At 36.4% G+C, this 14,584-nt stretch overlaps 1 protein-coding gene across 3 annotated transcripts in view; it reads right to left on the bottom strand.

Moving 5' to 3' along the window:
- The window catches only part of LOC149228524 (putative MYST-like histone acetyltransferase 1), a 273,250-nt gene that overhangs the window by 136,036 nt on the left and 122,630 nt on the right, over nt 1-14,584 (bottom strand). For all 3 annotated transcript variants that reach the window (XM_089378252.1, XM_089378253.1, XM_089378251.1), the window contains one exon: nt 3,532-3,599. In XM_089378252.1, coding sequence (XP_089234378.1) covers nt 3,532-3,599 — 68 coding nt within the window. The remainder of the gene's footprint in view (nt 1-3,531; nt 3,600-14,584) is intronic.

Below are 14,584 nucleotides of genomic sequence, written 5' to 3'. Positions count from 1 at the left end.
TTTTTTGCCTCTTTAGGAGCTTGTATGCAACATGCAAGGCATGCATGTCAGTTGAATATGACATGAGGAGTTTGCATGTTGATTGCACACGGCATGTGGAGTGTGCTAGTGAGTTGCATGCAAGCAAATGAATCACATCTAACATGCATGAGATATGCATGTAATGCAAGATAAATTTATGACTAGTACTTGAGTTTAGTAAAAAAATCTACAGATGAGAAAGTTAACTAAAGTTAAGTAACTTATCTTTAGTTAATTTGATGAGATCATTTTGGTTGTCAATCTTAGCTTAGAAAAGTTATAAATTGAGCCTAAGGGTTGAGGCAAAGACGTAATAGTAGCACAATATTGAGAGCAATATCTCAATGAGCATGTGTTGGGTTTGAGACAATGTAGAGGGGTTGGAGATCTAGATATGCAAGAGAGAGCATATCTACTAGATCAAATCCAAAGTATTGTAATCTATGTTTTCTCCGTTGGGCCATTATCTCGGGATGGGAGCCCAAGTAAGTTCTGAGTTTTAATAATGATGAACTGATTCATTGGGCAAAAATTTATTTATGATTTGTGTCATTCAGATCAAACTTTATTTCGCTAAATATTTTCATTAGGAATCTAGTTGTCTGTTCAGTAATTTATTGCTAGGAATTAAATATCAAGTGTGGGGTTCAGGAAAAACTAGCATAGTTCCATATCCCAAACCCTAGCATCTCACAAGAGCAAACCTAAAATTGCACAAAAGCAATCTCTCCAAGAACAACTAATCTCTCTCTCTCTCTCTCTCTCTCTCATTGTCTTCTTTTAAGCTTTCCTCATGAAACTAGCATCCTACTCCCCACAAGACTTCTCCAAGACAATAAAAAGATAGAATATAGCACAACAATGATAATGGTATGAAAGCGTTTTCACCCCTATTAACAGACTCAACAGGTGAGGGAAGCTAGTAAAAACTAACATAAAAAGAAACATATAAGTCCATACAAGTAACCAACAAGGCAACCCCACATGGAGTGCTTTACAATACAAAGATGTGCAAGTGACAAACTAGATTTTATCCAATGCCCAAGATGAAATTCCCTCCAAACATGAACCTCCCAAGGCTCAACAACCCTCCTCCAAGATGTTGTGCTCTCTAACAAGTTGTTAGTAGAACGCTCCTCTAACTATGTGCCAAATGCTCTGTCATGTGGACAATGCTTCTTTCAAGTGTGCCAAGGTGGTCACTAGGCTCCAATGCTCTTCCTCAACATGTGTCTTGTTCCACAACCAAACTCCATGATGTATGCTCCCCAACCTAACCATCCTCAAGTCAAGTGCCCAACCCCCAAGGTGTATATCACATGGTCCCACACTCCTAGGTCTAATTCCCCCCCTCCAAGTGCCTAATGCTCCTCCCTTATGTAGGTGTCTCCCCGAATCGAGTAACCAACTCCCATATTGCGTGCACCCAATGGATCAATCAACATGTTAATCATGGCAACAACCTCCTATGTAAGGACACTATGCTAGGACTCCAACAAAGGTCAGAGCATCCACCCAAAATTGACCCATCTATATGTCCCTGAAACATCACCAATGGACTAGCACGAGGTGACGACACTTTTGGAGTAACCCCATCAGCTAACAATCTTCAGCTAGCTTCTAGAACATAGAATAATTTCTCTTTATTATGACCTATTTTACAAACATTATATGAAAGTTCATTGCCTATCACAACTATTTGGTTATGATCCCTATTTCATTTCAAGGTTGATGTTATGTGTTACTATTTACAGATAACAAATCTAACCTATTGAAACTTGAAACACCAAGGTCGATGTTATATATGTTCTAAATGTTTCAAATTTTAATGACTATCATTAAATCTCTATCTTCTTAAAAATGCAACGCTCCACTAGAAGCAGCACAAAACTATAAAAAACTATAATGCTGGTCCATCTATACCATTCTATGTTTGATCTGATAGTTATGTGTGAATATGGATTCCTTCTTGATAAGTAATATTTGGTTATCAAGATAATTTGAGAATTGATTGAGATGAGGTTGCTAACATGCACCTTTGATTCTCTAGTTTCTTGGTGCTCTTAAGCAAGGAGGGCATTTGCATTTTTAATTTCCTTCGCCTGTAAGGTACAACCCTCCTCATTGGAATGACTAAGTTTCTTTTTATAAGTCAAAATTTTCTTTCTGTTACCAATGGAGGGTGTGGAAGAAGTTTCTCCTATTGATGATAAAGAAGAAAGAAAAGGCACAACATAAGATATCATTTCATTATTACATAAGGCAATATATAGATCATTTAGTATAACTAACAGAACTCCCAAAACTGTAACAAAACAAACAGTTCATTAAACAAGCATTCGTAGAGAAGAGGGACAGAAGCCCATATATGAATCGTCCAAAGGACAAAATATGTATTTTATGATATTATAACATGATAAAGCATGTGAATGATATGTAGTCAAGAAGACTGCTTTTTACACTACTTATCAGACACATCTATACCATAGATGCAAGCCTGCACTAAGTAATATAATTAATGTAATTTAGTTATGATACACATGTCACATCTCCTCAAGATGCTGCATCTTCAAAGTAGTTGAAGAAACAAGACGAAAAGATTTTCCATTTATAAACAATAATGTTGGGTTTTAGGAGGATGAATCCATCCTAGTTTGATTTTTTGAGGAGCTATTTCTTGATAGGTATCCTCTAATGAAACCTCTTGAATAGCAATTCCAAGTATGATTTTTATTTTGACTAGAAACTATTAACAGGTAAGCAGCACATTCACAACCTTTTAGGAACCATCTTATCATAGCACAAGCAATGGTCTGAAAACTAATTCTATAATTGTAGAAACATAACCCACGTAGTTTTAGCCAAATTGCAATAGATGCCCTTTTGATTATGACAGATGATTGAAATTGTCTACAAAATTTGGGCAAATTCCTACTCTACAATCGTAGACAGAATAAGCATTGACTGATGCTGCATACAAATCCACAGTTAGAAACCAAAACATTATCAAGAACTGCGTCTGTTTTTTCAGAGTTGCCTGAATATCACTTTGAATCTTGACACATCATTTTTATATGTAGCCTTCCCATTTTCCTATTGTCTTATTTTAATTGAAATTTTCAAGCTACTACATTGACTATATGAGACAACTTGGCAAGTTACCAAACCAATTGATTGACATCCGTAGACATCAATGTCATAAATATAAATAAATAAATATAATATATTATATAATATATCTTCATTAAAAGGAAACAATAAAAACAAGTCTCCAATCTCTTCATGAGCGTAAGCATTAAAGGGGCTCCATCTCCCCAATATCCATTGCCTATTTGCAATACACACAACAAGTATTTTCCGCAAGGAACGAGACAAAAAAATGAGTTACTAGTCAAGTTCCTTGAAAATGCATTTTGCAGCAAGAATGTGGGCTTGCTATAGAATGAATAATGATAAAATATGATTCAACAAGTAAATTATAATATATTTATTTGCAGAATCAAAAGCTACCTGACCAAGGTCAGAGAGTGGGCGCTCTGGGGTTCCAATTTTCCCCTCCTTCTTAGAAAGCTCATAAGCTGCAAATAATTACGAAAGGTTTCAGGAAATCATTATACACATCTGACTACACATTTCCATATCAATAATGTGTATAAGCATGCGTACACTTACATGCATGAGTCCATGACTAATGGTAGAGGAAACTGCAAATTATTCCAACTAAATAGTGTTTGCAAAAATTTAAAACCAGAGAACTCTCACATATGCATTCCATTGTCTAGAAAGAATTGTAACTGTAAAAAACTAATTGTCAATGAAAATCGGCATACTATACCTTAAATAATAACAAAATCCATGACAGGACAGTACTTTAGAGTAAATTATAATAATGGCATGCCATGTCAACTAGATAGAGGACAATGTTCACTGGCTTTATGAAATATCTTTATCATCTCAATATACCCTACTTAACTAATTGTCCTTGACAAATTGTTCCCAAGCCAACATTCCTTCGAAGGAGCAACTGGCATGTAGTATACTTGATGGAAAGGTTCATCCTAATATTATTGTATTGATTGTTTATTAAAGACACTAAAAAATCATAAAGGAAATGGTTCAATAACTCTCACCTCGCTTTCGTCCTTGAAAAAAGTTGTTAAATTATGGGTCCATGGACTTGCTCCTAAAATCAGAAGTACAAGCCAGTTCCCCTAATTTTTCCACCCAAAATGTACCAAAATAGATGACAAATAATATAGTTTCATATCGTAAGGATTAAAGAGGAATGGTCCCACTCCCACATTATATGCTTCACCTACAGCAAAAAACTATCAAAAACAAATTTTCTTGTATTGTTAATCCTAAGAACACCATCTGTTATGTCCAACATAAAGATGGATGCAATCATATGGATCAATGCGGCCAAATCACCAATAACAGCAAATGGAGACTCTAGGATACAGAATGACCAGACAAGAAGAATCTCACCACCCACTTCTTAGCCTTGGATGATAGAAAAGATTATGGTTGACAACATTTTAATTTTAGGGCCTCCTTCCAAATGCCCTTTGGACCTGTTAACCACCAAAAAAGTGAGTAACCCCATAGGAGAAATGTTCTCCTACTTTGGAAGGTGAGCAAGCCAGCAGCCCTACATTTGCTCAGTATATGATCATATGCCACATTCCTCTTGCCATTTTCACCAGTCAAACACCTCTCATGGCATTTCTCTTTATGGAAGGTGGGTCACCATTCAGCAAGTACTTTAACCGTTTTGCAATCATGTGCTTTTTCTTAATGATTTCAGCATTCTAACATGGAATAAAGGGTGGTCTGGATGATTGATCAATCTTGACTGTCAATTTGTTCTCTCACCTTACCAAAGGAGCTAGTTTTTGACCATAGCACAGTGGGACCTCCCATGAGGCCTTAGGGTTATAGGAGGAGCACTACTTGGGAAACTTGGCTTTGAGTAGACTAACCATAACCTTTCCACGCTTGCTATTTTTCACCATTCACCTGATTTCATGTCCAGCCTTGGGGTTTGCTGTCATTGGTTCATCGGGAACGACACCCTCATAACCTCATCCTTGAATCTAGACCAAGGCTGCTTGGAAGCGGGAGTGACAATTTTCAGAAGCTTCCGGGTCGGGAGCATTTTTATGTATATTTTGATGCATATATGTCAACAAAAGCATGTACAATGATGAATTAGTCAAAAAGCATAAAAACATGGAAAAAACCATATAACATCAATCATCTAGTAGTTATAATCTTCATCAACCACAGGTCCACAACATCTCAATTCTCATCAACCTTAAAATTTCAAAGTTTCAAAATTTAATATATAATATTTGTCATCACTAAAGTTGTACTTGTAACTGTTACCAAACTATAACAAAGAATATTAAACATGAAACGAAACATTTTACAAAGCATCATATTCAGAATTCATTACCAATGAGTTATAATTGCCAACTTCAAACTTCAAACTTAAATTGTCATATATTGTTTACAAAAAATACCATAATAAATATGAAAGAGTCAATAGTTATAAAAAGTACTAGAAACTAAAAAAGACAAGTAAATCTACTATCTACTAAAATTTCTTCTTGCCATGAGAAACTTCTAATTTCTTTTCTCGTGATCTATGAACAATGGGAGTCTCCTCCCGCATACTCTGACTCTACAATGATTGTGAACCATGTCCATAACCAAAAGGCCAATGGCCTCCACATAACATTGCAGATGGAGATGGTGGCAAAGCTGGTACAACTTGAGCCCTACTAGCGGACAGCGGTGGCATTGTTGTTGATGTTGTTGACGCTGCTTAATGACTGTCATGCTCATCATCCAAAATTTCTACTTCCAACAGTTTTGAATGTAGAGCTCCATCCTCCAAATTATCCTCATCTAAGGAGTTGTCCCAAGTTATATATGCTTTGTCAAATTGAGCCCGCTCACAATAATGTGTCAACAACCTCATGTTGTAGTGTACATAAACCAAACTTTCTGCTTGATTTTCAATGAGGCAATGTTTTCTGACATTATGGATGAAGTTATAGGTGCTCCAACACCTCTCTGCAGAAGAAGTATTAACCACCTACGAAAGCACTTTAATTGCCAATTTCACCAAAGGTCCCCTAGAGCCATACATGTTCCACCATTCAACAAGATCCAATTTATGTCTATCATTGATTGTATGCAAAGTACCAAACATTCCAGTTTGACTGAAGTGTTTGCTTAATTCTCCACGCAATCTAGCACACTCTTCCCTTTGAAGGACCAACCTGTCTAACGCTAACACATTCCCATTTTGTACCTTTGGATTTGTATGGCATTTTCTCCTAATCCCACCCCCTGATTGAAAACAAGTCGACCTCAAGGAAGCAATTCGTACCCTTGGAAAGCCTATATCTAAGAAGGAACTCGACCTCATTTGGACACACCTCAAGCAAGTTTGATCTCCTCAAGAGAGAAGTTTGAGAAGGACGAAAATCAAGGATAAAAAGAAGAAAAGCAAGATCGAAGTTTTTGGATCTCTTTCTCTCTCTTGTTTAGGGTTTCTAAATTTGTTGGCCAAAGTCGAGTTGCTAGAAAGTTGTTAGGCAAGTTGAGTTGTTGGAAAGTTGTTGGGCAAGTTGAGTTGTTGGAAAGTTGTTGGGCAAGTCAAGTTGCTAGAAAGTTGTTGGGCAAGTCGAAGTGCTGGAAAGTTGTTGGGCAAGTCAAACTGCTGGAAAGTTGTTAGGCAAACCACATTGCTGGAAAGTTGTTGGGGTCGAAGTTGCAGAAGAAACTGTTGGAATCGAAATTGTAGAAGAAACTATTGGGGTCGAAATTGCAAGAGAAACTGTTGGGGTCGAAGTTGTTAAAGAAGTTGTTGGAGTCAAAACTGCTGCAAAGAAAGTTCATCAAGGAGAAAGGTTGACTTGGTCTTGGAGGGGTCTTTTTCAAGGGTCTTAGGTCTTGGAATTCGTCATTTGAAGATTCTATAAGAAGAGAAGATTTTTTGTGGGTTTTCGTCTCAAGAGGAGAGGTTTTGGCCTTGGCTAACTGCATGCATCTTGTGTCCACTTGTCTCATTATTCTTTATGATTTGGTAGTTGTTTGATGATAAGAACACTAAATATAATCAAGAGAAAGAAGAAGCTAATTAAGTTAAGTAAAAATACATCACAAGCAGTTATCAAAGTAAGAGAAATCACATAATCTAGTTGCCCTAGATTTCTCAACATGGTATTAGAGCTAAGGTGACAAGACAAGGAAAGGCAACTTGAAGAAGGACCATCAAAAGGAGTATCAAGAAAGGTCAAGACATCAAAGAGGACATTGAATCATCAAGAAGGGATACATAAGGGTCGAACAATCTAAGGAGCATCAAGAAGGACTACCCATTTCAAGGATCACACCATCTAGAAGCAACAACAACAACAACACCTCAAGGACCCCACCTCCCTCAAAGAAAGAAGGTATACACATTGAAGCATCTTGAAGTCTCTACATCAAAGAAGAAGCATTGTCATCTTCAAGGAAGCAAACATCATAATCAAAATCAAGAAGGAATTAAGTTGAAGATATCACCATCAAAGAAGCATCTTCACTTGACGAGTAAGTATTCTTCTATCTATAACTGAATCTACTATCACAATGACTTCATTTTGCAAGGATAGCAATAAGTTAGTTGGGTCATCAAATTTCCTTCCATGGAAGAAGAGGACAAATTTGATCCTCATAGAAAATGAATTCATTGGACATATTAAGGGTTCAATTGTCGAACCACCAAAGAAGAAGTTGAAGCTCTAGCAAAGTATATGAAGGGGGAAATAAGGGCTCAAAGAATCCTTATAGAATCAATCAAGGATTCCCTCATCCCTTATGTGGCAAAATTAGAGAAGTCAAAAGACATCTATAACAAACTGGTAGAATTATTCTTTGTAAGCACTGCAGGAGAAGTGATATCATTGAGAACCGAGCTCTACAAGATGAAGATATCAAAGGAAGAAGGAATAGCCTCATACTTTATGAGGGTGTCACAAATAAGAGACCAACTGCAAGAGTTGGGGAAAATAATGTCCGACAAAGAGATGACCATCGTTGTGCTTAATGCACCACCAGACGAATGGGTCAACTTTGTATCAAGCATCTATGGAAAGAAGGAAGCCACCCCATTTAGTGAACTTTGGTCATTATGTAAGATTGAGGAAACAAGATTGAAGGAAAAAAGTGATGTGGGATCAAATGAGCAAGTTCAAGCATTTGTTGTCATGGCTAGAAGAAAAGGAAAGTTTGATCCTCAAAAAAAAAAAAGATTGATATGTCAAAGATCCAATGCTATGGCTATCGGGAATATGGGTGTTTCAAGAGAGATTGACTGAAACTCAAGAAGGACAACAAGAAAAGGAAAGAAAGGATTGAAGCCCATATCACCCAAGAAGTAGAAGAACATGATGAGAAGAAATCTAAAAAGGAATAGATCTTCACTATTAAGGTCTCTCAGGTACATAACAAGGAAATGCAGAAGGTGAAAAGACCTCTACTATGATTAAGAGATTACTATCAAGTTGAGAAGCATTATAAGTATGATAGGATGCATCATATTAGGAGATGACATCATATTAGAAGCATACGATTGAAGAAAGAGCTCATGACATCATTATAGAAGCTTGAGAGGATAGCTGAAGTAAAATTCTACATGGTTGTAGCAGTGATAATCAATGTTGCACGAAGCGGGGACGAAACGGGGACGTTTTTTGGAAGCAAGGACGTGGAAGCGTCATTTTCCAAAAATATAGGAAGCGAAGTGTCTCGGAAGCGTCTACTATATATATATATATATATATATATATATATATATTTGCATTTATATTAAAAAAACTACAAAATACCAAATTAGTTGTAGAAGACTTGAAAACATGCATATTTTTACATAAATCAAGATAGATATGGCATCCATTGTACATCAATCATTAATTATTCTAGCATCAACCATCTCAAATCTAGATTCCTCTTCTCTTGTCTAGCCTTTGCCTCTACTTCAATTCTATAGGTATTTTAGTCAACATTGCCTAATTTTGATCAAACAGCTTAATCCAAGCCTTATAATATGGTAGAGAAAGCTTAACATGCATGATCAATTATTTGACTTGAGTGAAGGGTACATAATTGCTAAGGCCATGACAAAGGAGTTCAACAATCAATAACACCAACACTGGGGTACATATAGGGCTTGTTGCTCTTGATTAAATGCCAATCACGTGCCCCCATACATGATATAATCCAATGAAACAACACAATCCCATTGATCTTGAAAACTATTAAGTCTACTGAATTTTGAATGGGATATGAAATTCTATCTTCTCCATATGAAGTCTAATGAGGTTGGAACCACTCTCAAACAACTTGAGTCATTTCATGGTAATGTTAAAAATTTAAGTAAAAGGATGGAAATGAAAGATAAAGGAGAATGTCATTTTTACTTTAAGAATTTAACATTACCATTAGGGAGCATCTAGGAAGCATCTAGGGAGCATCAAGGAGCACCTTGGGAGTATTCAGGAAGTGTAGTTTCTCACAGAACAGTTCAAAATTTCCATAAACAAAAAAACAAAAAAAGCCCCGCGCAATCATCCACCTTCTCTCGGATTCGCTCGCGATCCGTGATGGATACACGCCCGAACCTCCACAGATCCGCACCCGATCCTTTCTAGATCCGCGAATCAGGAAATAGGAATTGTGAATCGAGCAATAGGAGTCGCGGATCGAGCCCCCACGAATCCAAATTTGCAGGAATTGCCAAAAAAAAAAGAGGAACCGCAGATCTGATTTTCCAATTCACGGTTCCGCCAAAGGACCGATGGTGGATCAGTGCGGGACGCAGATCTACCTTTGGATCCTTGGGGGGGGGGGGGGAACGATTCCTACAACACTGGTCATAATGATAGTAGCTCATACCGAAGTAGTAATATGATTGGAAGAAAGTCATCTAGCATAGAAAGAAAGAAATCATACATCATCTATAGGAAGGAGCATTTGCAGGATGAGGATAATCAAGATACTCCATTGGAATCATCATTAGAAGGTTCACCACTATGTGGAAGAAGCAAGTATCTCGTTGATGGTCTACATTCCACCTTGTGTGGGATCTTTTCTGTAGAAGGATGATGGTATGATGATAAAGGAGTGCAGCATGTCAAGTACTTTCAAGCAAGGAAAGGAAGCTTCCAAAGGAGCTCTAGATGACCAAAGGGAAAAAAGAGGTATGTATGCATGTATTTGATAGATTAAGTCATGTCATCATATAGTTATAGATAGCATGGGTAAATTCTCTATCTCATGAGCATGATTGAGAAAGAAGGATCTCTTCCTTTAGAAAGATGCCTAGAGGCATATACCTTGAACTAGTTCACATATTAATAAAATAAAAGTCAACATAATATGTCCTCATATGGAATATGAAGTAGTTAACAAGATGAAGGAACTATGTATGGAAGTTCCTGGGGAACAATAAGTGAAGAAAGGAAGGAGAGTCCGCTAAAGATGCAACTATGGTCACGTCAAATAAGATAAGTGATCAACATCCAATGACTAAAAGAATTAGCTATGATATCTCCATAGAAATGATATAAAGACTTTGATAAAGTTTGTAAAGAAAAGAGACCCTTGACATTGAAAACCTTGGAAATATATTTATGACTGTGTTGGATGTTGATGTTGTAAGAAGCAGATGTCATGATGAAAGGCCATCACAAAAGGTAACTTTGAATTGATGTTCATTTTTACTCTTTGTACATCCGGGTGGGGTATGTGCATTGAGAGACAATGATGATGGTGTCTATTGGTCAGTGGTCTCGCCAGCATTGTGCTCTGATCTTGTGGAAAGATAGAGTTGTTAGTCAAGGCCTTGCTATGTAATAATGTTGGTTGGTATGTTGCAAAGAGATAAGTTGAACTGATAGCTTATGAGATGGCTTACCAATACAACTCCTCTTATGACAATTCTTCAGTTTGAGAATGTCCAAGTACCTTGTATGGACTATGAATACCTCCCTACTTAACAGAGAGTGTTGAAATATGTAACTAGGTTCGGTCTGCATAATGACATGTAATCATGATTTTATGTATTTATTGTAAAAAGAAAAATAATTTTATTAGTCATTTTTGAGACATGGATTTCATGCTCAAAGGAAATTTATTTTTAGGTCAAGCACCCTTTGAGTGCTTTTAGGGCTTGTCTTTGAGTCAACAAGTCATAAGAGTCATTGTCATTTATGACAAACCCTTTTGGGCATGTTACATATTGTAAAGAAGAAATTATTTGAGTCAAATTAGAGTCAAAGACCCTCCAAGACCTTGTCATGGTTCCTCAAGCAAGTCGGCCTACATGAAAGATCATGTCGGCCTCAAGGAAGCAATTCGTACCCCTGGGTCCTGGAAAGCCTATAAATAAGAAGGAACTCAGCCTCATTTGGACACACCTCAAGCAAGTTCAATATCCTCAAGAAAGAAGTTAGAAAAGGACGAAAATCAAGGACACGAAGAAGAAAAGCAAGATCGAATTTTTTGGATCTCTCTCTCTCTCTTGTGTTAGAGTTTCTAAAGTTGTTGGGTGTAGTCGAGTTGCTAGAAAGTTGTTGGGCAAGTCAAGTTGCTGGAAACTTGTTGGGAAGTCGAGTTAACGGAAAGTTGGTGGGAAAGTCTAAGTGTCAGAAAGTTGTTGGGCAAGTTGAATGTTGGAATGTTGTTGGGCAAGTCGAAGTACTGGAAAGTTGTTGGGCAAGTCGAAGTGCTAGAAATTTGTTGGGCAAGTCGAAGTACTGGAAAGTTGTTGGGCAAGCCGAATTGCTGGAAATTTGTTAGGATCGAAGTTGCAGAAGAAATCGTTGGGGTCGGAGTTGTAGAAGAAACTGTAGGGGTCGAAATTGCAGAAAAAATTGTTGGGGTCAAAGTTGCTAAAGAAGTTGTTGGGGTCGAAATTGTTGGAATGAAATCTCATCAAGGAGAAAGGTTGACTTGGTCTTGTAGGGGTCTTTGTCAAGGGTCTTAGGTCTTGGAATTCGTCATTTGAAGATTCTATAAGAAGAGAATAATTATTGTGGGTTTTCCTCTCAAGAGGAGAGGTTTTCGCCCTGGTTGATCGCCTACTTCTTGTGTCATCTTGTCTCATTGTTCTTTAGTCATTTGACAATAAGAACACTAAATATAATCAAGAGAAAGAAGAAGCTAATTAAGTTAAGTAAAAATACATCACAAGCAGTTTTCAAAGTAAGACAAATCACCTAATCTAGCTCCCCTATATTTCTCAATAGGGTTTGACCAAATATTTGCACTAATAGATTAAGATTAATAATTAAAACAACACTTGATTAATAATTAGAATCAACAAAAAATTTAGAATAAAAGTGTATTTCGGTAATTCATTAGTGATATTGATAATATTATCGAATGAAAGAGTATGAACGACAATTCGTTGACTAAACAAAAGAAAATTTGAATTATTTAAAATAATGATATAACAATATTATCAATTAAAAGATTGAATTATTAATAATAATATTATCAAGGGGTAGGATTTGAAAATAAATTAATATAAATTATTATTATAAATTAGATGTTGGGGCCTTTGATAACATTATTAAATTACTAAATTATTGATAGAATAAACAATAAATTGCTAAAACTAAATAATAAAAACAATAAATTATAAGGTTTAACCTTGATGTTAGTTTTTAAGGCTACATTGTTCTCTATTGTAGATAATTGCAATTTTAAACTTTTTCAAAATTTTCATATTACATTCACCCCGTTGACCACTACGTGTCAACGACCCATAGCAGTACAACCCCATTTTTCGCAAAAGGGAAAGCACTTAATCGATGTGTTCGTGTCATATAACTATCATCATTAGTTTCACTTCCAAGATGTTATGTAAACTAGTGTTAAAAATATCGGAATCAGCAAAATATCGACAAGGCTCCAAAAAACATCTTATCGGCAATATTGGCGAAAATATCGGCAAGCATAAAAAATGCATAATATATTCATTTTTTTCAAATTTCTAAACATATAGAGCAATAACAACATGAACTAAACACGTTGGCACATAAATATGACGAAAGCACTGATATATATGATGTCAAATAGAAATGATATATCAAACTTCAAAGGCGATACCAAATCAGTTGATCCCTGATAATTGTCCAATCAAGGACTCATACAAAATAACATCACATATATAAAAGTTTAAAAGTATTTCATCATCATGAGTTATAAACTTATATGTAGCAAAAGTTGCAAAACAAATAAAACTAACAACTATCTATCTGAGACCATTGGCCTCTCCCTAGCAGCTTTCTTTCTGTCTTGTTCAGCAATTGTTTCAAGAGCTTTTTGTATAACCTTCGCACTAGAAACCATACAAGGCATTAAATCTACATCATGTGCAGGGAGTCTAGCCGGATAGTATTTCAATCGTGTAACCCCTCCTGACATCTTGGTCCCACACAATTTGCATGATATATATGCCCAATTTGCCCCACCAACAGCCTCCCCATACTCCCAAAATGGGTCTAAGGATTTTGGCATATTTAACATTTGTAGTGAACTAATTCAAACCTAGGGCACAAAAAAACAAAAAATTGGTATTAAACCCCCCAACACAAAAAATAATAAGTAATAACCACCTCATTTAAAAAAAAATTACTACATTATTTGCATTTTGCAATGTGAATGAAAAATGGCAATAAAAGGGTGCATAAGAAAGTTGAAAAAAAAAAATGAAGCTTGTTGTCCAAATATGGAGAAAACCCTTGCATTAGCTCATGGGCATGAAAATCATAGCAAATGGACAAAAAACAAAGAAACAAAATGTTGGTAGTCAAAGAGGCAAGCAAGCATAACCCTAAAGCTATGAAAAAATCACTAATATAGGGCTTTTTAAGAACATACCTATTAATGGAAGAAATGAAGTTTGTCTCACTATTCTTCAATCTTTGATCCACAAAAAAATCTTAGTTGGTGGTGATAGTCGTTGTTTGATCCTTAAACCCTCCTTGACAACCACCACAAAACTCTTTCCTTTCCTTTTCCAACACTCAGAAACAGAAATGAAGAAAAAAACGATTTTCCCTTTTCCTAGCCGCAGCGTAACACACATGGAGATATTTTATGTCGTCTCGCGATATTTTGCCGAGATATCAACGATATCTCAAAAATATCACGATATTTTGGGGAGCCAAAATATCGCAATATTTTCTCGGCGATATTTCAGCTTGCCGAAAATATCGTGATATTTCCGATATTCGGCAATATATCGCCGATATTACCATCACTGATGTAAACCCTTTCTGCATGTGTATAATGTAAATAATCTCAACAGATCTGTGTCGTGTATGTAATTGCCTAGGTAAACCTATTTTTCTGGTGACAACCTATGTTTCGGGAGGGTTTTTGTCTCACCGATCCATTCTCGGATGGTCTGCAAAGTTTTCCTTCAATCTTACTCCAAAGCCGAAATGGATTTTGTCACTGGGATCTTAGGTGAGTCCTAGTGTTCTAGATTGAGTCT

This window comes from Pinus tabuliformis, chromosome J, assembly GCF_031772625.1.
Source record: "Pinus tabuliformis cultivar Carrire ecotype Pingquan chromosome J, CPIR1, whole genome shotgun sequence".
Lineage (NCBI taxonomy): Eukaryota > Viridiplantae > Streptophyta > Pinopsida > Pinales > Pinaceae > Pinus > Pinus tabuliformis.
The sequence above is the reverse complement of the archived record's forward strand: the minus strand, read 5'-3'. Positions and strand labels throughout refer to the sequence as shown.